Source organism: Arachis ipaensis, chromosome B10 (genome assembly GCF_059453495.1).
Source record: "Arachis ipaensis isolate K30076 ecotype BB chromosome B10, ASM5945349v1, whole genome shotgun sequence".
Lineage (NCBI taxonomy): Eukaryota > Viridiplantae > Streptophyta > Magnoliopsida > Fabales > Fabaceae > Arachis > Arachis ipaensis.
Window position 1 is genome coordinate 121,277,319 of NC_142435.1, and position 27,129 is coordinate 121,304,447.

The 27,129-nt window shown below is 33.0% G+C and overlaps 2 protein-coding genes and 1 long non-coding RNA gene across 4 annotated transcripts; 2 read left to right on the plus strand and 1 right to left on the minus strand.

Moving 5' to 3' along the window:
- The first annotated feature begins 1,936 nt into the window (after nt 1–1,936).
- LOC148581518 (uncharacterized) lies at nt 1,937–4,035 on the plus strand. The gene is made up of 2 exons (XR_015886064.1): nt 1,937–3,053; nt 3,502–4,035. It is a non-coding gene; the product is annotated as an uncharacterized LOC148581518 (long non-coding RNA).
- Nucleotides 4,036–11,168: 7,133 nt separating this feature from the next.
- LOC107622721 (putative methyltransferase PMT26) lies at nt 11,169–15,856 on the plus strand. Its single transcript, XM_088509911.1, has 9 exons — nt 11,169–11,411; nt 12,200–13,185; nt 13,267–13,416; nt 13,724–13,994; nt 14,121–14,231; nt 14,321–14,495; nt 14,678–14,950; nt 15,053–15,247; nt 15,361–15,856. The coding sequence occupies exons 2-9, from the start codon at nt 12,238–12,240 to the stop codon at nt 15,587–15,589; spliced, it is 2,352 nt and encodes a 783-aa protein (XP_088366037.1). The 5' UTR covers nt 11,169–11,411; nt 12,200–12,237; the 3' UTR covers nt 15,590–15,856.
- Nucleotides 15,857–17,081: 1,225 nt separating this feature from the next.
- Nucleotides 17,082–23,862, minus strand: LOC107623103 (neurochondrin family protein). Of its 2 annotated transcripts, none has more exons than XM_088509915.1 (17): nt 23,606–23,862; nt 23,172–23,527; nt 22,391–22,527; nt 21,816–21,919; nt 21,605–21,700; nt 21,022–21,115; nt 20,367–20,481; nt 20,082–20,281; nt 19,786–19,877; nt 19,650–19,705; nt 19,408–19,497; nt 19,189–19,288; nt 18,956–19,060; nt 18,777–18,849; nt 18,383–18,546; nt 17,544–17,586; nt 17,082–17,453 (listed from the first exon to the last, which is right to left on the minus strand). In XM_088509915.1, the coding sequence occupies exons 1-17, from the start codon at nt 23,657–23,659 to the stop codon at nt 17,398–17,400; spliced, it is 1,935 nt and encodes a 644-aa protein (XP_088366041.1). In that variant the 5' UTR covers nt 23,660–23,862; the 3' UTR covers nt 17,082–17,397. The 2 variants fall into 2 exon arrangements, with proteins under 2 accessions (XP_088366041.1, XP_088366046.1); XM_088509920.1 differs by having other exon boundaries at nt 23,172–23,515; nt 23,606–23,759.
- Nucleotides 23,863–27,129: the final 3,267 nt, after the last annotated feature.

Sequence of the window (27,129 nt, forward strand, 5' to 3'; positions counted from 1 at the left end):
CTAACTTCTAAAGTTAATTATTAATCCTAATTATTCATAACTTACTACTAATAATAATAATAATAATAATAATAACTAATACATAAATATCTAATCAAAATTCTCTACAATAACATATTTATCTTGAATAATATCTAATATTAATTAGTCATATACTATTATTTAAGCATATTTTCCTCAATTATAAAAAATAATAATAATCACTCTATGCCTAAATTCTTTTTTTAACAACATTCATAACAACTAACCAACTTGCTAACAATGAAAATTACAATTAAAAAATTTAAATTATTCCCAAAGTAAGATTAACAGTTTCTCACAACAACAATAACATTTACCTTCATTCATAACAATTATAATTAATAATTTTAAAAAGATTTTAAAAAATTAACCCTATTTTCAATAATAATTATAATAAAAATTGAGCCGTTGGGGCTCTCTTTTTAATTTGGTTATATTTATATTAAATAATAATTATAATACAAAATATTAAAAAATTCCAAAAAAAAAATTTATGTCCTTTATTAAAAAATACCTAGCATTCTGTTTACATTTTAAAATGTAACAACTAACAAAATAATAATAATTAATTTACTAACAATAATATTTACAATTAAAAATTAGTTAAAAAAATTTAAAAAAATCATATAAATGCTGAAAAATACTAATAATCATTTTATTTATATTTTTAATTTGCACTTCTAATAATAACAATCATAAGAAATAAATCGTTAACAATAATAATTTTAAATAAAAAAATTTAAAAATATTCAAAAAAAACTTACATAATCAAGATGACTGAGATAATGCATAACATGAAATTCAAGTCGATCAATATCTCTAATTTTGTTCTTCTTTGGCATGCTTTTATTTCTTCAACCATGCACAACTGAGAGGAGAAAGAAGAAGAAGAATGGAGGCTTCAACTTGAAAATGAAATCTGAGAAAGTGATGTTTTCAGATGGTGAGAGGGGTGAATGCATGAGTAAGTGTTTGGTTTCAAGGCACCGTTTCGGGAGCTGCTGCAACGCGACGCGTGTCCATCCCCTTTGAAATCGGACCGTGCGTCTGCTGAGAGGGAAATCGGACGGTCCGTGTAGGGTGTTAGAACTCGGAGGGTCTGGGTTGTTACTAGGCTGACACCACAAGCTAGTTAAGCCCCTCCCTCCCCCATAATGGAGTCCAACACCACTCCCGGTCCAATATTAAAAATAAAAAGCGTATATTTTTAGTCTGGTAATTTAATATTCTTACATATTAAAATCTATTCATCTTTAACTTAATGTATGTATGTATAAATGTATGTATGTATTAATAGATATTCACGTCATAATTATTAATTTATTCTTTTATTTGTTAAATAAATATATATAAATAATAAAAGAAATTAGTTAAAATGATAACTGACTTATATATAACCTAAGAAGTCTTGAGTTTAAATAAAAAAACAACATATATTTTATGAATGATATATAATAAAAAATATTTAAAAAAAGAAAATTATACAACCATCAATGACTTTGTGATAAATGCAACATTGAAATGACAAAAACAATATTCCATGGCTACTCTAGCACAGAGAGTACACTTAATTTATATAGTGCATTTATCACAATAAAAACTAGGTGTTTGTTACGGTACAATAATAAATTTATACATACCGATATAATAAAAATGTGGACAAATAACAAAACGCCACGTGAATTATATTATCTCCGTCAGCATTTAATTTTTATTTTTTTAAATATATATCTTAACATTATTTTTACTAAAATACCCTCATAATTTAATAAAAATAAAAAATATTTTTTATATAAATATATGAAAAAACTTAAATGTCTTTTTTTATGTTAAATAAAAATTATCATTTTAAATTAATTAAATTTTAACATTCAACTAACTTTAATCTTATATTTTAAAATCTTAAATAATTTAAAAAAACAAAACAAAAACACATGAAAAGAAAACAAAAAAAAATAAAAAAAGTTGTTCATCTAGCTGCTTCGTGTTCTTCGTCTCCTCCCTCCTCTTCCTTCTCTAGTTCTCTCTGCTAAAGGAGAAGAAGAAGAAGCCCTCTAACTCTAAACCTTTTTTCTCGAGCTTCAATCAGTACTGTTTCTGTTGGATCCACAGAGACAGCGACGCCGGGGTCTTCTGCTTCCTCTCTTTTGTCAGAGCTGCTCACCATCTCCTCTAGTTGTGCGTGGTTCGAATCTGTTGCAGCTGCGAGAGACGAAGCCCGTCATGTACCACTGCTTACTGCTTGCCTGAAGCTTTTCTCTGCTCTGCTCTGCTCCGCTGCACTGAAGCGCAGCAAGTCCATCGCCGTACCAAGAAGATCCCGCTCTCTCCTCGACCCCGCTATCTCTTCTGACTCCGTGATTGCAAATTGGTGGCAGGGAAGTAAATTGGGGCTGGAATTTTGTTAAATATTAGCATGCTTTAGTCTTGCTCATGCCATTATTAATTGGAATTTCTTCGAACGGAACATGATTTTAATCACATGATTGTCTGAATTTTAATAACTTTTTTTTGTCTGAATTTTAATCACTTTTTTTTTCTATTTGATTCAATCTCTTTATTTTGTTTCTTTGTTCTTGTCAATATAATGTATCAATGCCTCTGTTATTGGGATTTCTCTGTTTTGCCAAAAATCTATAGTATGGTGAACTTTTTGGTTTCATGGATGCTTACCCTTTTTCATATTTTAATAAGTATTTATGTGCTTAGAAGAGCAATTGACTCTGGTTGCAAATTCGGATTGTTGGTGGAAGGAATGCAAATTGGGACTGGTTTTCTAGTTGTTGGTGGACTAGCCTAGCTTGCTGAATTGATTAATTCATTAATAGAAGGGAGTGGTGTCATAATCTGCATTGACTCTGAAACAAGAAGTGATGTCTCGGTTCCTTCAGTTTCTTGTATGGTTGGCGAACTAAGATGAAAATGACTCTCTTTAGAAGGCCATTTTATTGTTCCGTACTAGAGATTTCTGTGACTTATTTTGGGTTCATGGCTTGATGTTTTGAACTCATGAGAAAAAAAAATTATAGGAGGTTTGCTTCTAAATATCCTTCTTTTGTTCCATGATTTTAAAATGTTACGATAAATTTTTCAAGTGGTACAAGGCTTTTAAAATGTTATGATAAATGTTATGATAAACTCCCATCCTTTTCGATTATTGTTATTGTTAGTCCTACAACACAAAATTTCAATGCTGCAGTTATCATAAAAGGCTTTTTCTGTTTTGAATAAATGATTGGAAAAGTAGAGCTTTTATGTAAGTACTAATTTTTTATTAGGCATAATCTATCATAGTGCATATAAATGTTTGCTTGACATGTCTTAGTTTGTGAAGTTTTCATTAGAAGTGTGAATATCTCTTATACAAGTCTTTTTTTTTTCACTAAAATGCTTCCTAACTTATGTTTCTCTATTAAAATTTTTTATGCCTGTTAATGAAGAGTAATTTCTCTGATATATTTGTCATCTGTTTCTTTACAGATTTTGCAATAGGCACAGATGATATGTACAGAACTGCAGAAGCAATCAAACTTGCTGGAGCAAAGATAAAGAATGCAAATTCCTTTGATAGTTCACATTCATATAAAATTTTATCAGCCTTTGAAGTTTTAATATACTGATATCTTCTACTGTTGGATAGTACAGTGACATTGTGCAAGCTCTCAGAAGGGGGATCTTCGACATGCACTCCAAGATCAGGGCTCTTGGAGGCTGCTCCACACTTCTACCGGCTACAACAATCTAATCCTCTCCACTAAATTGCCTTGACCTTAATTATTGGAGATATCTGAGACAAAGGGAAATGTTTTGCTAAGATATCAAGTCTGGTTCAAGTAGGATAGGTTAACTAGTGAGTAAAGGTAGAAATCCCTTTGAATGTCATTTTAAGATTTATTGTTAATCCTTCAAGCTCCCCAGTCCTAATTAGCCAGGTTGCGATTTTAACCATTAACGCTCTATAGATTTTGTAAATTGTATTCAAGAATAACGAAAGGGAAGATTGGTTCCTGCTCATTTTTGAGAAAGTTCCATTTAAAGTGACATATAAAGATAATTAGATGAAGTTTCACTCTTCATCATACATTATTTTATATTTTTTCAACATTACAGTCTGATTGTATTTCGATCATTTTGCACATATACATTACACGTATATTCAAAAGAAAACACTGTCAAATCAAATTTTATAAACCACACTAGTAGTTAAATTTGATTTATATTATGAAAAGAAAGTTAAATTTGAATACGTTTAGTTTCATTTCATATTGGAATTATATATTTTGAGAACATTATACCAAATACGAGGCATATTTAATTTCATTTTAAGTAACTTTAATTATTCTCTGTGAAATGTGAAGAAGGGCAAAAGAAAGAAAATGATAAAGGAGTACTTACCCCCTATTTTGAGGAAATAACAAATTTAGTGAAAATTTTGAAGAGTAAACAAAATTTCTAAAATGATTTCGTCCCAAATAAGATTTCTCTTAAATTTTAAATAAAAGTCATGCATTTTCACGCTACAAAACCCTTTGTAGGAACCAAGACTTGTGGAGTGTCATCGCTACAAAACCCCTTGTAGGAACCAAGACTTGTGGAGTGTCATCGAATTTAAAATTTCATTACTAAGACTATAGCGCAACTATAGAATTACATGTAATGTAACCAAATTAAAAGTCTCAAATAAAATAAAACCATAACTATCGAAATTAAGATAGGTCAAATGAAATCTCCATGCAAGATTTCTTCTTATCTTTGATTTCCAGTTTCTTTGAATCCAAAGGCATGGTCTCCAATGTAACAAGTCCCTTCTATTTTTAATTCCGAGTTACCTTGGCCTCAACCAAGACTAGGAAACTATTCACTTTTTCTTAGCTTGTTAACATTGTTGGATTTCAAGCAGAAAACCATTAGGTTTAATTACTCTGTTGGTCCCTATAATTTCGCAAAATTTTCAATTAGGTCCCTATACTTTTTTTCCTTTTAATTGAGTCCTTGCACCAATTTTTTTTTAATTGGGTCCATACACTTTTTTTTCCTTTTATTTAGGTTCCTATACCAATTTTTTTTTTTAGTTAGGTCTCTATAAAATTCAGCCAATTACTACTAAGAAGAACTTAATTGAAAAAAAAATTTAGTGCAGGAACTCAATTATAAAGAAAAAAGTATAGGGACCTAATTGAAAATTTCACGAAACTATAGGGACCAACAGAGTAATTAAACCAAACCATTATAAATGCATACTCATCATAGCCATTGTTACTGCTTCACAGTTTCCTGCTAGAATCAAAGCTTCAAGCTAAGATCAAGGCCGTAGCGTCCTGCTTTGTGCCGCCCGTGATGTGATCCAGGTGCATCCCTCCCCCACTCTGGATCCTTAACTTCTAAGAAGTTATAGAAAGGCTTATTGTCTGATGCATTTGATCCTGAACGATGGTTTGAGTCATCAGTACTATCCTATAAAGTTTCAAAACCAAATGTATAGTTAGACACAAACTATAATTAAGAAAAATTGTCCTTCATTGTTCTAAACCTTTGGATAGATAGAAAATGTACAAATTTTATCTTATGAGAGGAGCATTTGTTTAATTATTTGCTTCATTCCTCAAAAATATTGATACAATTACTAAACGGAACCAAAGAGTTAAGAATATTGACCTTCTGAAATTTCTTGCAACTTACTTCCATGACTTGGTTGTAAGTTAGCATATTGCCCTTGGAAAGAACACCTTGAAACAAATGCATAGGTAGTGGTGGTGGATGAACATCATGATGAGTCGTAAATGATGAAAAATTTGCTTGGCCATGTACGCCAATGTCAGAATTGAATCTTTTGTTGTTGAGATCCAACAACAAAAATCAATAGCCAAGAACTGAATCAATAGCTTGGCAAAGAAATTTGCCCGGTAATTTCTTTTTGAAAAATCAATAGCTAAGAACTGAATTAATCATTGACCTTAATAGCATCAAGGCATCAACTATAACAAATCAAATGCCTATATGGAATTAAAGTAAAATATGCATTACAAAACCTACTCAACTAGAAGAAAAGATACATGTTCTGAAAGAAAAGTGATTCCACCATGGTTAACCATTTCATAGGTCTCTCCAAGGATTGGATTAAAAGGCTTCCATGTTCTTTGGTATGCATAGTGAACAGATACAGCCCATGATGTTGTGATGATTAATGAATTACAAAAGGTAAAGAAACAGTCGTAAAACACATGCAGAAGTCATATCAATAAAATGTTTAAGCTCAAATGATTTACATTGTTGATTGATCACATGTAAACACTAGTTAAAATGCTACATAGAGGTTCTTGATTTCATTCGCCTAAATCTTTAAATATTCCTCCACTATCTCCAAATAAAATAAAATTATTGTATAGAAGGATTAAAAGGAGAGAAAACACTCACATGCATACACAAGCCGCATGTATAGATCCTCACACTCATCTGCTTTATCAAGCAAGTGGGAGTACTCCATCAACTAGTCCAAACACTTTGAAGTTCAATGAAGCAGCAAAAAAGAAAAGAAAAAGAAGCAATTGAATGATGGTAAAAATTGAAGCTTTCACAAACTTCGGCCATTTTCTAAAGCATAGTCATAGGTTCAAATTAACTATGATAGCATCTAATTAACTCTTTTTTCTGTCCATACAGGAAGATTGGGTGTTGTGTAGGGTGTTCTACAAGAATAGAGAAGTTGGTGGCAAACCTAATAGCATGCGAAGCTGCTATGATGACACAGAGAAACTGAAGGAACCGAGACATCACTTCTTGTTTCAGAGTCAATGCAGATTATGACACCACTCCCTTCTATTAATGAATTAATCAATTCAGCAAGCTAGGCTAGTCCACCAACAACTAGAAAACCAGTCCCAATTTGCATTCCTTCCACCAACAATCCGAATTTGCAACCAGAGTCAATTGCTCTTCTAAGCACATAAATACTTATTAAAATATGAAAAAGGGTAAGCATCCATGAAACCAAAAAGTTCACCATACTATAGATTTTTGGCAAAACAGAGAAATCCCAATAACAGAGGCATTGATACATTATATTGACAAGAACAAAGAAACAAAATAAAGAGATTGAATCAAATAGAAAAAAAAAGTGATTAAAATTCAGACAAAAAAAAGTTAACAAAATTCAGACAATCATGTGATTAAAATCATGTTCCGTTCGAAGAAATTCCAATTAATAATGGCATGAGCAAGACTAAAGCATGCTAATATTTAACAAAATTCCAGCCCCAATTTACTTCCCTGCCACCAATTTGCAATCACGGAGTCAGAAGAGATAGCGGGGTCGAGGAGAGAGCGGGATCTTCTTGGTACGGCGATGGACTTGCTGCGCTTCAGTGCAGCGGAGCAGAGCAGAGCAGAGAAAAGCTTCAGGCAAGCAGTAAGCAGTGGTACATGACGGGCTTCGTCTCTCGCAGCTGCAACAGATTCGAACCACGCACAACTAGAGGAGATGGTGAGCAGCTCTGACAAAAGAGAGGAAGCAGAAGACCCCGGCGTCGCCGTCTCTGTGGATCCAACAGAAACAGTACTGATTGAAGCTCGAGAAAAAAGGTTTAGAGTTAGAGGGCTTCTTCTTCTTCTCCTTTAGCAGAGAGAACTAGAGAAGGAAGAGGAGGGAGGAGACGAAGAACACGAAGCAGCTAGATGAACAACTTTTTTTATTTTTTTTTGTTTTCTTTTCATGTGTTTTTGTTTTGTTTTTTTAAATTATTTAAGATTTTAAAATATAAGATTAAAGTTAGTTGAATGTTAAAATTTAATTAATTTAAAATGATAATTTTTATTTAACATAAAAAAAGACATTTAAGTTTTTTCATATATTTATATAAAAAATATTTTTTATTTTTATTAAATTATGAGGGTATTTTAGTAAAAATAATGTTAAGATATATATTTAAAAAAATAAAAATTAAATGCTGACGGAGGTAATATAATTCACGTGGCGTTTTGTTATTTGTCCACATTTTTATTATATCAGTACGTATAAATTTATCATTGTACCGTAACAAACACTTAAAAACTATTGGATAAATATAACAATTACTTAATTGTCTTTGATCTAAAATCTTAAACATCTCAACGTCAGCCTTTACAACACCACCTTTTTTTATTTCACTATCTCTTGCAAGTCCTTTAATCTAAAAAATATTCAAAATCCTTGCAAAATTATCCAACTTCATAACAAATTTTCACTTTAAATAGTAAAAGAAAAAGTATTTACACAAAAGTGGCGCATATAATACAGACTCATAGTTATTGCAGATCAGTTGTCTTACCTGGAGAATGCACTTGAGAATGCATTCTTTACAAAAGACATGGCCTTTGTGGCAACTAATCGACTCAATGAAGGACTAAAACAGAGAGACATCAAGCATCAAAAGAGCCGAATCAAACGAAAACTAATGAGGAAAATAAATTGTTCAGATATGTAAAATCTAATAAGAACTGAGAATAGAAAAAGAAGAGATGAATGGATTTAATTGTTTTTAGATTCAATTTAGAGCGGAAAATTTTTCGCTCAATTCTTTTTTCCACCATTTAAATTCAATTGTTCATATTTGTCTACTAGTGGTTCCTGTGATGATTTATGTTTGTTTCTTTGTATATATTGAGTAACACATTATACCTTTTTTAGCTTTTGCTTGTTTTATTGAAGTACCACTTGACAACCTTTGGATCTAAACACTTCTCAATCAAAGAAAACCCCACTTGTCAAACATAGAATATACACCGTTCTACTATATAATAGATTAATAGATCTGCAGCATGTCATGTAACTAAGGTATGGAATAGCAGAATTAAATTTTCTCTATTGTTACATATTATCGTACATGAAATTGGACATAACATACATAAGGATCCAAAATAGCTACAATAATTCTAAAAACTAAAAAGAAAAGGAAGGCAAATTTGGAGCTATACCTATACATCAGTATATGGCCCACCTCTAGAACTTGACATGTTGCATTCCTCGGAGCTATTTATTCATTCATTAATCAATCCATAATATATATACAAGCCTATTTATAGTTTTATACTATATTTACATCATGTTTGCAATCCTTGGCAAGTTTGCACTAATATTTCACATACATTAAAGAAATTTCATGAAAATACACACGTAACATAGTAATTATGAATTGTACCAAGTTTTGGATAAGAGTTGTCGTTCCGCCATTATCAACTGGTCTCTTCTCTTTTTAATCTTCAAGATTAATATATAGATTAAATGGACCATTGCATATATTTTGCTGGTTTAGATTAAACTACGACTATATATATATATATATATATATATATATATATATATATATATATATTAAACGAGAATAAATTAAATATTAAATATAATACTACGTCTTAATCTAAAATTTTATGATATTATCGCATCAACTTGTTTCTTTGAATGAAATTGATGGATTACTGCCAAACTAAATAGGGATGGTCAAATTCATATATACAAAAAGCCAAGTTTACACTTTGCTAGTAGTCCTAATCCTGATCTAATTATGTGATTGTCTATGTCTAGCATGGACCATTGAGCTGCACCTAACTGCCAGTTCACAACCACTTCTCATTTAATATTATTATTTCATTCCTCTAAAAATATTTTCCAAAAAAAAGGTCGTCGTTTTAGAAATCTTACTTTACAGTGAATAAATATTTGAATGGATGTCTAATCTGCGTCAGTTGAATAACCCTGTATTATTGGCATATGATTATAAATTATAGATTAAAAAATCTTTTAAGTGTATCCGAACACCGAGTGTTTCAATAATTTTTAATTGTTGAATTATAAAAAATATGTATAATATATATAATTAAAATTAACAATTAAAATTTATTGGAATATCGATATATTAATATATTTAAAAGCTTTTTTATAGATTATAAAATATAAATTCGAGATGACAATTTCAGTGATATTTTTGCCACATTATTGATTAATTTTATTAATAGTGCTTAAAATTTAACGTTAGAATGTTGAATAATTTTTAATGGACTTCCGTCTAACATATTGTCGGTGGTTGGTAATTCTGTTCTGTAGACACTCAGCATTTAGTCAAAAAACTTCTTATACTAACTTGAGTTGTTTGATTATTTCGTTACATTGTAGGTCACTTAGAAGTTGGCAATATTCCTTTTTCAAGTGCTCGTACATTAGTGTATTCATGTTCTTATATATATATAAAAGAATATTAATTATTATATCAATCGAAATGCATTAAATAGAAAGAAGTCTGATTATTGTCTGAGTATCCTACAATCCTACTAAGTTAATAAAGGATTTTGACTTTTGAATGTGCTGAATAAGAAGAACAAATGGTGAGCTACAGCTTTGGAAAATTTTATTTAATTTTATGAATGATATTTAATACATCAAAAAAGAAAATTAAATTATTCAGAGACAAAAGAAAAAGAAGGATATTCTTTGTACCCGAAGATAAGGGAATTAATTAGGGAGTGGACTCCCTCCTAAGTAGGCTTTGATAGTTCATAGTTAATACCTTTAGATATTTACAACAAAATAGGCACTGGGCTGCACCAAATTACTGAAGTGTTAAATATTAATATCCTTAAAGAGACTCGCAACCTTCACGGCTTCCACGTGCCCCCCTTTCTGCCTGTCTCTCCTCCTTTTTCTCTAGATTTTCAACTTACATAAATAAATAATCGGTATCAACAGCATATCTACCAACTTCTGCTAATTCTTATTTATAATTGTATTTTATAGAAGTGTGTTCGTGGATGTGTCTAATAAAAATATCTGTGTTTAATAGAAGTGTCTTTATAGATATATTTTCTAGATGTATCTCTTTATATATGTATTTAAAATATATTAATTATTAGACACATCCACGAACATACTTCCATAAAACATGATTATAAATAAGAGTTGGCAGGCAGATAATATGTTGGTACCATATATTTTTCCATAAATAATGAGTAATAATTTAGAATCTTAATTTATTTTTTTAATTCTTAAGTAATTTTTTTATATATATTATTTTAAAACTTTTAAAATTATGAAAATGACTATACTCACAGTAATTATGGGTGATAATATTATTTTTTAATTATTATTTGTTATTTATTTTGAAATCTTACTCTCGAATCTCGATTTCATCCACTTAACGCGCTTATATTGTTCTGTTCCGTCGGCACTCGTCAATTCCCCAAAAGGAAAATAAAAAAATAAAAATAAAGATTGCTACTCAATACTTTCTACTTATTAAAACCCGCATCTTCTTCCCTTCACATACTCCCAATCTCACAACACCACCTTCAACTATACACTTCTCTCACGCTGCACCACAATGGTGATGGAGTAATAATCCTCCCAGATCCACCCGTTTTCCAAGGTACTACTTCTTCTCCTCTACTCTTTCATGTTCACCTCTTCTAGCTCCATATTTCCATTCGAAATTTCGCCGCGGTGCCGTCTTATTTATACTACTTGTTCAGTTTTGCTCTATCATCACTTAGATTATAGATCCGTGTGATTGTTGTTGATTTTGAGCTGAAGTACGCGTCTGTTCTTGCTTTCGAATCGGTTAGAACCTGTACGATTCTATTTTTCGAAATCGTTGGCTATAGTAGTTCGCATGCTGCTTACTTGATTTGAATCTGTGCTGATATTGAAGTTTTGTTGATTATCCTTTGAAAATAGGAGACGGTTTTTATTTAACATTTTTAAGTGTGATAACGATCTGATCGGCAAGTTTCTATGATATATGATTTTGCTATCTCAGTTTTACCTGATGCATTTGCTCGATCCTTCATCGTTTGCTTGCTGAGTACACTTTAGATTCGTTTTGCTTTTTCGGAGTTTAAATTACTTATATCAGTGTTGGTTCAAGCGATCTGGTGCACCTTAGATTTGTAGTTTGTTTCATGCATTTGAAATGAAAATCATTTGCTCTGTATAGCCCAAAAAAAAAAAATACGAAAAGAAAAGAAGAAGAAAAGAAAAGAAGTTGAAAATAACATGCACCTCATTTTCACCGTCTGTTGGAGCCTTTTTTTTTCAATGCATGCTCTGGTTTCAGTATTTGCACACTTCACCTGTTGAATCTATCATACTCTAGGTGTTGCCAGTTTGGATCCAGTAATAGAAGTAGTGTTTAATTGTTGTTTGGTTTGTGACCAGGTCAAGGTGATCTGTGAAATATTGCACCCTTAAACAACATGGCTATAGGGAAATATACTAGAGTAGATGGTAGGAGATCATCATCGAGTTACTGTTCAACGGTGACTATTGTTGTGTTTGTGGCTCTGTGCTTGGCTGGGGTATGGATGATGACGTCATCCTCTGTTGTTCCAGAGCAAAATAAAGATGTGTCTCAAGAGGATAAGGTTGAGATGAAAGAACAGAATGAGGTAAAAGAGCAGGCTAGTGAAGTTGATAGTAGCAATACACGGCAATTCGAAGATAATCCAGGTGACTTACCTGAGGATGCAACCAAGGGGGATAGTACTGTCACATCAGAAGACAACTCAAACTCGAACTCTGAGGATGCTAAAACAGAAGACACAGACAAGAAAACAGAGGATGAAGATTCAAAGACAGAAAATACTGAATCAAACTCAGAAGCTACAGAAAGTAACAAAGAAAGTGATGAGACGTCCACTAAGGAAACTGATTCTGATGGGAGTGAGAAGAATTCTGGTTCAGATGAAAGTGAAAATAAATCTGATAACGAAACAACAGATGGTAAGATAGAGGAGAAGGTAGAACAAAGTGATAATAATGAATCTGACGAAAACTCTAGCAAGAATACAGATGATGATTCCAAAAATCAGAAATCAAATGAGGTATACCCGTCTGGGGCTCAGTCAGAACTTCTAAATGAAAATAAAGCAGAAACTGGATCTTGGTCAACTCAAGCAGCAGAATCAAAGAATGAAAAGGAGTCTCAAAAGTCCTCTAAGCAGTACAGTTGGAAACTTTGCAATACTACTGCTGGCCCCGACTTTATCCCATGCCTTGACAACTGGAAAGCAATTAGGAGTCTTCGGAGTACTAAACACTATGAACATCGAGAGAGGCACTGTCCTGAAGAACCTCCTACCTGCCTTGTCCCTCTTCCTGAAGGATATAAACGCTCAGTTGAATGGCCTAAAAGCCGAGAAAAGGTTGAAATGAACTCAGTTGTTGTCAATTATAATTCTCTGTTTCATAGTAAGCTCTCTCATAATTAAGTTATTCTTGTGCAGATATGGTATTACAATGTTCCACATACTAAGCTAGCCAAAGTTAAAGGGCATCAGAACTGGGTGAAAGTTACTGGCGAGTACCTTACTTTTCCCGGTGGTGGAACCCAGTTCAAGCATGGAGCACTTCATTACATTGACTTTATACAAGAGGTAAAGTGTATTTTTGTTGCTTTTAATGTTATCACAAATCTGGATGAATTTGCTGCATGTTCCATAAATTGATATTACATTACATATTCAGTTACAATTTACAAATGTAGTGCCCACCAACCCCTTTATGTTTCATCGTACAAAGCACAAATTTTCTTGATCTAAATTATTATATAGACAGCTCTTATGACTGAGATATCATGCTCTGATCAGAAACACATATTTTCATCCTAGAGTTGCTCAATATAATGTAGCCTGTTTACCTAAATTTGTTGAAATTTTACTTAATAGTGTTTTGGTCATACAGTCTGTACCTGACATTCTTTGGGGGAAACGCACACGAGTCATATTAGATGTTGGATGTGGTGTTGCCAGCTTTGGAGGCTTTCTCTTTGATAGAGATGTTCTTGCAATGTCATTTGCACCAAAAGATGAACATGAAGCTCAGGTGCAATTCGCACTTGAAAGGGGAATCCCTGCTATTTCTGCTGTGATGGGCACAAAGAGGCTTCCCTTCCCGGGGAAAGTATTTGATGTAGTCCATTGTGCACGATGCAGAGTTCCATGGCATATTGAAGGTATGCTGATATTGTAACTTTAGTATGGTGATCAGCTGAATTCCTAACATAAATATAGTTTGTAGCGATGTAAAATCCACGAAAAAGTTGAGGCTTATTCTATTATTATTTTGTGTACAACTGCAGGTGGTAAACTTCTTTTAGAGTTGAATAGGGTCTTGCGACCTGGTGGTTTCTTTGTATGGTCTGCTACTCCTGTTTATCAGAAGCTTGATGAAGATGTTGAAATATGGAATGGTTAGATGATAACAGTCTTATGTTTCCCTCTTGTATACATTTTAGTATAGCAATGTATCTAATCTCTGACACTTATGATTATTTGGCAGCCATGAAGAAACTAACAAAAGCAATGTGCTGGGAACTAGTGTCAATTAGCAAGGATCAAGTTAATGGAGTTGGTGTAGCTGTTTACAAGAAACCAACTTCTAACGAGTGTTATGAGGCACGTTCTAAGAATGATCCTCCAGTTTGTCAAGACTCTGATGATCCTAATGCAGCATGGTATTTTACTCAGCCTGACACATTTGTGTTTTTTTTTTTTTTAAATTTATTTAAAACTTTTTTTGGGGGGAAAAGTGTTAAACTGAATACCCCCCCCCCCCCCCCCACCCCCCCAAAAAAAAAAAAATCTTTCTCTTCATGCTACCTCCATACTGCAGAGCCTAATATCTTTGGTGCAACAGGAATGTTCCATTGCAAGCTTGCATGCACAAAGCACCAGTGAGTTCAACGGAACGTGGGTCGCAGTGGCCTGAGCAGTGGCCAACAAGACTGACCAACGTGCCTTACTGGTTGTCAAGTGACCAAGTTGGAGTTTATGGGAAGCCTGCTCCTGAAGATTTTTCTGCTGACTATAAACACTGGAAACGTGTGGTGTCGAAGTCCTATCTAAATGGGATGGGAATTCAGTGGTCAAACATACGGAATGTCATGGATATGAATGCCATCTATGGAGGGTGAGCAGAAGCCATGGTTTCCAACATGACTCTGAATTATACGTTAATAATTTGCTCTCTTATTCGTTAGTGCTTGACATATTCATTCTTGGTGGCTTCCAGATTTGCCGCAGCTTTGAAGGATAGGAGTATTTGGGTCATGAATGTGGTTTCAATAGACTCCGCAGATACTCTTCCCATTATATATGAACGAGGTCTATTTGGTATATATCATGATTGGTGTGAATCATTTAGTACCTATCCCAGGACCTATGATCTCCTCCATGCTGATCATCTATTTTCGAAGATAAAGAAAAGGTACCAATAGTAACTATTTGATCATATATTCATATTCATTATCATCAAAAAGCTTGGTTATACTATTAGTATATTACCATGCCATATGCTTTATTTTCTCAATGCCCATGCAGGTGCACTGTAGATGGTTTAATGGCCGAGGTTGATCGGATTCTCAGGCCGGAAGGAAAGCTTATTGTCCGCGACACTGTTGAGACCATTGAAGAGGTTGAGAACATGGCAAGGTCAATGAAGTGGAAGGTTCGTATGACTTACTCCAAGGAGAAAGAAGGCATGTTATGTGTCGAGAAGTCAACGTGGCGGCCCGAAGATTCGGAAACCCTTGAGTATGCTATTGTTTAAGCAGTGAAATGCAAAAAAACGTGGGTTTTGGCTGCTGAAAATTCTTGTGTAACAGTATTTCCACTATCAAGCATGTAACAAGTTAGTTAGGCATCTATTTATTTTATTGGTCTTATTTCCGTTTCGTATTAATTTTGATATCCCCTATAATATCCAGAGGTTGCTCTATTTTGCCGTAACATGTTGCGATATTGTCAAAGAAATTTCATCACATTCATGCAAATGTAAAGGCCATTGGTTAATATACTTTCAACAGTTTCAGAATAACTGACGTTCACAATACCAATATTGGTAGTATTTATGACATTAGATTCTCAGCCCTTTTATCCAACGGTTTCCAACCTGGTTTGGATGATTGCAAAAAAATGCATGGATCTTTCGACTCGTTTTGGCAACGAGATTTGGATTCTGTTCTCGTGCTGACATGTTCGTGGGTTTCATGGATTATTTGACAAAAAAGGTTGATCAAGTTGGATTAAGGGACGAGAGGAAATCCATCCTTGTTAACCTAGTGGCAAATAACGAGGTCTCTAATTACTAATAATAAAAATTTGGCAATATTAAATTAAGAATTTAATTTTGATGTTATTAGTCAAGATATTTACTTTCGAAGGTTAAGCTGATTTATTTTCGAAGGTTAAGCTGATTCAAAACATTAATGAAGTTTTGAAATGAAAGCAGAGATCAAAAGAAATGCACGTGCAGACATCCTGTGGAGAACTGTTGGCACAAATTCGACGGACATAATAAATCGAGTAAAGACATAATAAATCGAGCAATTACTCGAATGAAGAAGATCGAAGGCTTTTTCAAGTTAAGGATTTTTCAATAACACTTTTGGGCAAAAGAGCAGGAACAGTTACTCAAAGTTTCGCACACAAGGGGTATCATGTCATTAATGGTCGGTTATGGAAATGAGTTATAAATATTAGAAAATCTTAGGAAATCAAAGTTGGAACTTTTCTTTAGAAATACACTCAAACACACTCGTATCCCAGCAAATTCATGAGTCTGCATTCGAATTCGATTTCTGTAGGGTTCCTTCCATGTCTTTTATCTTTCTAATTTATGATTTTCAGCAAACTTTACTTTTTCTGTTCAATTTATCTTTTCAAGCAATTTTAAATTTCATTGTCAAATTTACATTTCAACACTTTTAATTTTCATGTCAAAAACCCCTTTGATTCAATCGAAGGCATTTTTATTGCTTTATTTAAATTCATCGCAAATTTTTTCGATTTCAGTCAATTTATCTTCCATTATTTTATTTCATACTCTTTAAACCTTTTTTAATGCTCGTCTGATTCGAAGACATTTGATGCACTTATAGAAAAACTGATACTTGCAAAAGAGTAAGTTTCATTCCCAAATTATTAGAATCGAACTACCATCGATTTGCTAAAAATCGACAAAATAGATGCATTATCAATGTAAAGTAGTTTTACACATACATCCAATCACGTATAAAACGCTTGATACTCTAAATACATCAAAATTAAAGACTTGTTTTTATAGGATCAAATTAAAGGCTTGTTTAGTTGTTTTTATAGGGTAACATTTACAGTGATTTTTAATTACGATTGAATCAAAGCCACATGATCAATATACTTTTTTTTTAACAGACGATAATTACCTAATAATTTGAACTACTAGACTTTTAATAACATCATATGATTGAATAATGCGCAAAAATATCATATTTTATAAAAGGACTTGAAATCAAAGCTAATTACAAACCGCAATCACCGGATTGTAATCCTCCATCGAAAGCATATGCGTAGTCCGTACAACTAATCACGTGGTCAAAATCATGTCTTCATAGCCTCTCTGATGTGCGGGTACCTATGAGCCCATCGAGAGAAACCTGCACAACGAGTAATAAAAATGCAATAACTAGTTTACCAAAAAGGCCTTCAGTACTCTAATAATTAGGAGAAGCATAATAAACATTTACCAGCAGAAATAATCTCAGAAAGATCCATATCCACATTTGTATCCTGTAGTTATTTGTATCAAACAACAAACCAACAATGAAATTAATACTTACGAAATCAAAATATAAATATCTAGTCGACCACCATATTTATCGTTCAGTAAAAATCTGGCCTGGGTAATTCAAAGAGCAATATCAAGGTTCTGTACTTCCGTTAGAATGGGAGGAGGTACATTGGAGAGGGGTATTGATAGCGTGTATGGATCCATGACAGCAGAAAACAGTGAAAATAAACATGAAAACACATGCAGAGATATCAACTGCACGTTTCTTTCGAGAAATGATTAGGTCATGCTATGTGCATGTGATGAATAAAACAAATAGTAGAGAAATAGAGATTTTCAAAGTTCAGTGATTCTTAGTCACAAGTCCCACACATGGGGTATAGCAAAGATGTTGGCGGTGTGCTGAAATTGTGATAAAACCACGGTGCAACTTATAAGCAACAAATATCACTTTAATTCAAATCGTATTCATAGGCAATAAATGGGAAGTAATACTTGTAATGCTAGGGAACCAACTTCTTTCGGCCAATATCAGCCAATTTTTTTTTAATTGTTTTTTTATTTGAAATTCTAGATCCTAAATCATAAACCATTAACCCTAAATTATAAACCTAAATCCTAAAGTTGGCTAATGTTGACTAACTAAAGTTGCTTCCCTATACTTTCTCAAGAAGAAATACAACATTTAGGTTCGAGTTTAAACAAATACTGCGTAAATATTATCTTCTGAATTAAGCTGTTTGACTAACTTTATTTAAACAAGAAAGAAAGGGAATTCACAATTCAGTAATTCACCTGTTTTGATGAAGCCAGACATCTTGTGATGAGTTCATAAAGACTGCCAAGAATGGTATTATTGAAATCAGAACAGCTTAAAAGGGCCTCTTCTGATGTATAATCAAATATCAGTGCACAAATGGTTGCTGCCATCATCATACTTGACATGTCATCGGTATTTCCTACGAACCATGATTCAGCAACAAAAATCAAGATAGATTCTCTACTCCGTTCTTTTCATTCAAACCTAAACTAATACAGGGTTTCTCTGGTATCCTTGTCTTTTCAAGAGTAGTATTGAACACAGTACCTACCCATTTTATGTTTTGAAGCGAAGTACATGAACAAGCAAGGAATCAAATCATAACAAAGCATAAAATGGGAAGTTAGAGGCTGCCACCAAATGCGATACCTGACCAATAAGCCAATGCCCTCAGAAGACTAACAAAGGACGATTCATCTACCGTCAACTGAATTTTGTCATTCTATAGTAGAAAAGGTGCAACTTATATCAACAGTTTATATAACCAATATTGTTTATCATAAGGCTTCTTTTTAAATAATTAAAAAAAAAAAGGATGAGAACATCACCTTTAGTAGAAGGTTCATTATTGTATCACATGCCAAAAAGATGCAACCATTGTCCTCAACCATATAACCATCTGGCCCAACTAATTTACTGAAGCAATCTATAACCTGCAAATAAAATCCATTATATTTAGCCACAAAACATAAAGCTTTGCTAGTGATGTTAAACAGGAAGCACCATCCTTGCAACAAATGTAAAAGGCAATCATAATGATCATTCAAAGAGAATAGTTTACACTTTTGAGTCCTCCGCATGAAGCCATAGCTTTGCATCCTTCAATCTCCATAGTAATTTGACACAACAGGGGTAGCAGAAAGCACACAGCATAAAAGGGGCTGAAATATACAACAATAACTCTAAGAATGTAAAATATTTTCTACTCAACCAAATAACCAAAAACAGATTGCCAGATAAAAGGTTTATGATTTACCAATAATTATCTTTATAAAGATACCTTTGTTCATCTTCTCCTTCAACAGAAAGCATATAGCCTAAAAGATTTTGAACCTTCTCCTTGCATGCAAGAGGCACTTCAGCAAGATAGCTGAAAAATGTAAGGAAAAATAAAATTGAAGACTTACAAAATTTTAGTGAAAATAACCTCAGCGAAATTCACACAATCATACTGCATTCTTTGCATCAGATACAGAAAATAGCAGCAGATAGTGCACTGGTAGCAACAATGTAGGACTATACCTCCCAATAATCCTAACAGACGCAAGTAAATCGTCCCCTTTCTTTTGCCCATGTTCCTGTGCAATTTCACCATTATACTTTGCTAAAACCTATTAATTACTAAAATTATGTAGAGTGACTGAGTTATACAACATACCTTTGCATCTTCTAAATACTCTAGTACAACCATAATTGTCTCATTAAGTTGGTGAATCAGCTTTGTCAAGGTGCCTTCATCAAGCAGGTTTCCTACAAAAGAACATCAGTTGATCGTTACTTAAAAGTCTTGTAATCCCACCCACGTGTTCTGCCCAACCTAAAGCCAGAAGCAATGATATGATAATAACCATGCAAACATGTGAAAGAATACACATGATCTGCTCACAATAGAAAGGTAAGTGGGATAAATTTGAGAAGAGCTTCTATAGGATTCCAAACAGTGAATTGAATTACCATCATTTCCACCAATCTTTGAAATTAACTTTATTATCTTCTCAACCAAAGAGTAGGCAACAGCGACATTTCGCCGCTTTAGCACAATTGCCTCAGCAGTAGCTGATGTATCCTGCGGTGCTTCATACTTTAGATAGGCCAACTCATTCAGCAGAACAGCAATTTCAACCCTTGACTGCTCCAAGACAAGCAATAAACACCTAAAAAAACATAGCAGTGAGAAATGAAGCTATGAGTGCACAATGCAGACAACTTAAAAAGTTGTCATTTAATTATCAGACTTACATTTCAGCTGGAGATTGTACAGCACTTGCGGTTACTTGGTTAATCAACCAATCTTCTCCATATATGGAAACCATAGACTCAGCTAAGAAGAGAGCCTGAAGCCTTTCAGCAGGAGCTGCATATGAATTACAAATCAAGATAGATAGAAACAAGCAATTCGTCTAGTTAGTCAAACCGAAACACAGTAGCTAGAAATAAGAACATTCTTTAGCTTTGTAAAAGTCCATATGATCTGTGTAAAATCTCAAGATCACCTCATCTAGAAGTCCCAAACTCTTCCTCCAATACAATAATCCCTGTCCGCTTATGGAACGTTAAAATATACCTTTATAGCATCAAACACCTTTCTCTAAGTAAACAGTATATCGTTTTCTTTTTTCCTTTTAATTTTGTGAAGTTTTCTTAGGCCTTCTTACAATAATCCCAACCTCCTCTTTTAGCCACAATCACAATCTTCTTGTTTTTTATAACAAAGCTTGCAGACTTACTAAACCTTTTAGTTTGTAAGATCACAAAGTAGTATATACCTTCATCAGCTGAGACGCTAGTACAGTTACAACTATAATGAACCTAGTGGGGAAACAAATAAAGAGGAACTAAGAAAACAAGGTAAAATAGCATAGTAAATATATCTCAGAAAATGGTCTCAACATACCAACACGATTCTGCAAAACAGCAACAATACCAATGCGAATATTGTCTGAAATATTATCTTTGGAAAGTGTTCGAAGTGCAGCAAGAAATTGTGCCTGAAAGAGCCAAGAAATTGAAGTCAAATGCACAGAATTTGCAAGGCAAATGAATAAAAACGTATGCACATAAAAAAATATGTTATAAGAAATTAAGTACTTAACACAGTATTTAACCGATGAAGATCACTAAAAAAATCCAAAAACAACAGTTCAATTTATGGAACTTTGTTGTTATCCATGCATAGACTAAAAGAATTGACCTGACCAAGAAGATGAAACTTCAAACCAATTAGGAAATATTCATATGAAATATCCTAAATTAAGTGAACCATACTTTATCAAAAGTGTTCCCTAAACCTGCATTGCAAAAGAGACGACATGGAGAACATGAACCCAATCCTAACCCAAACTGCAGCTAGGTAAATATTATAGCAATTTTCAGTCACTTAGCTTATGTAAGACGACCTTTTTTTTTCCTTTTAATATTTATCCTACATTTTAGGATTTTGTTACCTGAAAGCAACAGAATAAGGCACGAAAGCCTACCGTGTCTTTTGGAGAAAGAATGCCATTAAGCAGGTGGAGAGAATCAAATTTTAAGGATGTGTGTAAGACTGCAAACTGCCTTGCTATTGCTGTTAACTGTGGAAAGACACACCGAGAACATAGCTTTATATATCACAGGGGAAGATTACAGAACCAAAATCAAAATGAAACAAATTAACTCTAATGCAAAATACTCAAAAGGTACACTCACAATAACCAAGAGCTCAGGTAAGTAATCATTGTAGATTATATCCAAGGATATCCTACTCAAAATCAATTGCAAGAGTTTTATAGATATTTCCATTAGATGTGAACCTGCATAAAGTTTGACAATTGTGAATCGTGGACAATGAAAATAAGAATCAGCAGATCATAAAATCCCGTGTTTTGAGTTGTGCATACTACAGGAAGATGACTACTATAAAAAGAATGAAATTTTTAATTTTATTAAATGTGTATTTTTAAAAATTCAAAACGAAATCTTCCCATCCTTTCCAAATAACTCCTGCAGCTTGTTCACTCACTTGGACATAGTATACAAAGAGTGAGTTCAACTTCCCAACCAAATCTTTCTTATGTGGCACATAAATGAAGAGATCAAAGGACCTTTGGTAGATTATGTCAACCGAGAATTGACCCAATATTATAAAGGAATATTAATATTAATGGTTCATAGGAGAGGTTTGAGAACAAAAAATCTCTTTTCATTACAATTTCAGCTTGTCCTATATTGACCAGTCACCAGTCTGAAGCAGGAAGCTATCCCAGCAGTCAACAAGAACTTACCATCCTGCAGAGAAGATATTTGAGAAGCTAGTATCTTGATGCCTCCAGATTCATAAAGCTTCATAATTCCATCACTAGATGCAGCCGATACCAAGTATAAAAACTCATAGCATTCTTCAAGAACTGACGAACCAGATCTAAACAAGAAACTTAATAAATAATAAGACATGATCACTTGGTCAAAAGTACTTAAAGAGCAAGCTATTGCGTACATGTAATAGCATATTTCAAACTCCCTTGCTATTTCGTACTTTTTTCACGAAATACGACTTATAAGACTCCACGTTACAACATCCAATTTGTTCATCCACCATTTGCAAACAAAAGAAATAACTGAATTTGGTCCCATTTTTTTCTGAAAATTGTCCAAATATGCAAGTAATTTGTCGCATTTAGTTGTCGCCGAAATAAAAATACAAAGACAATAGACACAGAAACTCAGTTTGGTTATGGGGTCAAGGACAAACACACAAGCTATTCGTCTCTGTCTCTCTATCTTTGTATTTCAGTCTAAGAAATAGAATCTAAACACAGTCTATATAACCCTTAAACGAAGAATCCATGGAATAGTGAAGTATATGAAATAACTGCACATCCAATGTGCTATCATAAACCGAAGCACTGAACCACAGTGTGCTGCTATTTCATCTATCATCAATCTATCCGTATGTATGGTAGTAGCACATTGCTTCCAATACAAGAATAGTATGTTATCAATAATTTAAAATTCAAAACTATATAAAATTAAAAAAGCAAGCGAGAGGAGAGAGAGAGTGAGTACGGGGTGGAGATGACTTCCAAAATGAGAGGGATTTTTGAAAGCATGTCTTGAGAAGAAGCAATATCAGGAACGCGACACAAAGCAGCAAGAACAGTAACGGCAAGGCGCAAATATGCAACTCGATTATCGTTATTAACAGATTCGGGTTTAGGCATGCCGGTTCTGAGAAGGCGATGGAGGAAGGAGGTGCCGACGGCGTGGTAGACCTTACGGAGGGAGGAGTGATCCTCTGCTTTGCAGAACTTGGTTACCAGAAGGAGTCCAGCTAGGCGCTGCTCGTCTCGATCTCCTTTCAGAAGCTTCAAGCATTCCTCCATGTTCGGACATTGTTCGTGTTCTTCTTGCTGTGTTTGTGACTGTGTAAGCATAATTGAATTCAATATGCAGCAGCATCAGAATATAACATAACATATCAAGAGAGAGAGAGAGCTCACCATTGACGTGGAGGTGGAGCACTCTCCAGCATGGGAGACCTTATCACCTTCCATGGAACTGAACCTAAGTACCTGACGTCTGCTACGCTTTTCACTTCCACTTCCGCAATTGAAATGAGAATGCGAGCCTTCTCGAAGATGAAGGCGATGAACTGGAAAGTGGAAACAGCGTCGTATACGGGCTCGCTCATTTTTTTTTGGGGGTCAGGGTTTAGGCCCACGACCGGCCCAAACCGCCGAAAAGACGGAACTCCAACTAGAGATGGCAATATCACCTACCCGCTCGGTTAATGTTCTTAGGGGTGTCCATGGATCGGATCGTATCCGCAGATCCGCGGTAAATATTCGCATTCGATTCAAAAATTGCGAATACGATCCGATCCGCAAATTGATCGGATCCGATCCGATCCGATCCGTTTGCAGATCGGATCCGATCCGATTCGTTTGCGGATCGGATCGCTGATATCTGCTCTATATCTGCGTATCCGATTCGCGAATCCGCAGATCCGCACAATAATAATTAAAAAATATATATATATATATATATGTGTGTGTATGTGTTTGGTATTATATTTACTTGTTTGTATGTTTTAGTTAGTAATTATTATTCATATATTGTATTATTTTATTTTTGTTATTTAGAAAGAGTTTGATTAAAAATATTTTAGGAATAAATAAGTTTAAAAGTATGAAAAAAATATTTTTATTGAATTTTTTTACATAAAAATATGATTAAAAAGAGAAGGTTTAATCATGCGGATATATCCGATATCCGATCCGATCCAATCCGCACATTTGCGGATCAGATCGGATCGGATCCGGCACTAAAAAGCGCGGATATCATATCCGATCCAATCCGATGGAAATTGTGCGGATCGGATCGAATTTTCGGCCATATCCGATCCAATCCGATCCGCAGACACCCCTAAATGTTCTACTGATTAACGGGCTAATTATTTTTATTATTTATACTGGGCCATTTATAACTACCAACTCATGGCCCAATATCTCTGTGTTTAACTAGTGGACTACTAGGACTACGGTTCATAATTTTTAAAAGTTTGTAACTTACCCAGTCCAAAAACAAAAGGTTTGTAACTTAAGTCTAGAAAAATACAAGACAAAAAAAATGCTCTGGAAAAATAAAAATAAAAAATATGTTAAAACTAAAAGGTTTTTGGGGAAAAAAAGGAGTATAATATTTTTTAAATTCTAAACTCTAAATTATATACTCAAAATTTTAAACTCTAATTTCTAAATTTTAAACCATATGCCTTACATTTTAAATTTTAAACTCTAAATCTAAGTTATTGATATAAAATATAATAAATAAAAAGTTAAAATTTGTTTAATTGACAAGAAATGTAACATCTTATTTAATAAGCATTAGAACGTAAGGATAAGCCTGAGATTAGTAATGAAAATTTATTTATAAAAAATATAAAATTTAAATTTTTAATATATTTATTATATATTTACTAAATAGTGAAAATTCATTTGTTCCTTTAAAAATAAATTATTTTCATTTTCATTTAAATCCATGAGAGAAAAATCTATAGAAAAGTTGTCAATGAAAATGAAATATGCTAAAGGCGTAGTCTTACATGTTATATATCTGTTAGATTAGATATAAGAATATCTTTGTCTTTGTTGCTGATTTTTAACACACACTTATCTTTCAATGGCCTTATATAATTCATTACAATCATTTTTACAAGTCTGAATATTATCCCTTAAAAACTTTAATTTATTGAAAGGTGAAATTTGATGAGATTAGAAATTAATGGTTGGTGCTCGACTGATGAATATCGGAGAGCTAGTTTATGCCTAAAGACTAATTAATTACAATCTTTATAAAAATTTTATTTGTTTTGATTAAAAAAATTCAGTTGTATTAAATGACTATTAAAGTTAGCCACTAAAATTAATTATAAAAGTAGAATACACAATAAAAATAAATTAAATTGCGCATATATTTAATTTATATGCAAATGCACAATGTCTAATTTTAGTATGCAAATAATATTTTTTATAAAAAAATAAGAAGGAACATTAAAGTATAATTAACTTAAAAGAAAATTACAAAAATATCGTGCGTTTCCACCTATATGACTATATCTATATTATCCAGACTATTTGTAGAACAATTTTGCTGGATAATCAATAAGAATTTAGTTAACAATAAGTTAATAAGTATTTTTGAACTATACTTTAGACTAATTAATTAGTAATTATTTAAATTTTATTTTTTAAAAATATAAAATTAATAATTATTAATTATAATTATTTAAAGTTGACTAATCAAAAATTATTTACCTATATTTTTTTTTGCCGAAAAAGGATAATAACGTGTGTGTGCGCTTTTTTTTTTTTTTTTGTTTCCTTTTCTTCTTTTCTTCTTTGGGATGGAGGAGGATTTTAATGGAACAAATAAATCATGTAGAACGATAAGAGATAAGAATTCAGGTGGAATTTATTCGAGTTGCTGAAAGCCTAACTTTGCCAAAAATATCTAATACGTAACATTATTGCCAACTCTTACTGCATAACTACATTTAAAACAATGGAAGCAAGATGCATGCATGGAAACAAAGATATTTAGTTTAGAACCGTCATTTTGGTCACAAGCAAGGTTCTGAAAATCGGACCGGTCATTAAACCGTTCTAGTCATTGATTTATTGATTTATTGGTCTAATCGGTCTAACTGGTGGTTCAACCGAAAAAACCGTTTTAGAATAAAATAATAAATAAATAAATAAACATCCTAAAATATCTTCCAAATTTAAAACACTACACAAAAAAATATCAACCAAATTCATATGATCTTATCAAAATACAAACTCAAAAGTTAAATAGTGAAAAAAATACTCAAAGGATTATCAATTTCAAAAGAATGTTGAGCTAGTTCAGTTAGAAAATGTTGATCATTCTGTGGTATTATGCTAACTGAACATGAACCTGAATCTTGCAAGATGACCTTTTCGGTTTAATCTTAGGCAGCGTTGCGTTCATCTGTTGTAAGAGAGCTCCCTTAGCAACAGATTCTTCTTGCTGAGCAAGCCATAAACAGGATCTAGTATTGTTTCCAAGTTGAGGTATCAACATAACAATTAACAAATAGTCATTGAATAAGAAAGCATAACATATCACCAACTACCTATACACTTTGACTCTCCTTCCACTACCATCATCATCATCATCATTCATCAGTTTATTTATATATGGCATTGGCAGGCAGCTAGGCTACTCATTCAGCAACAACCAGCATTTGATTTGATTTCCATTTTTAGCATTCAGCAACAACTATTACAAAACAGCAGCATAACAACAACAACAGCTTAACAAGTTATTAATTCCAAATTCAAAACACTGATTAGTGATCACACAATCGCAGTGCGATAACAAAACGGCAGCATAACAACAACAGCAACACAATAAGGGGAAAAGAACAATGAAAGTCACAAAAGAAATTAGCAATCCTATTTCTGTTTCGTGCATTTAATTACTCATAAACAAAACTCAA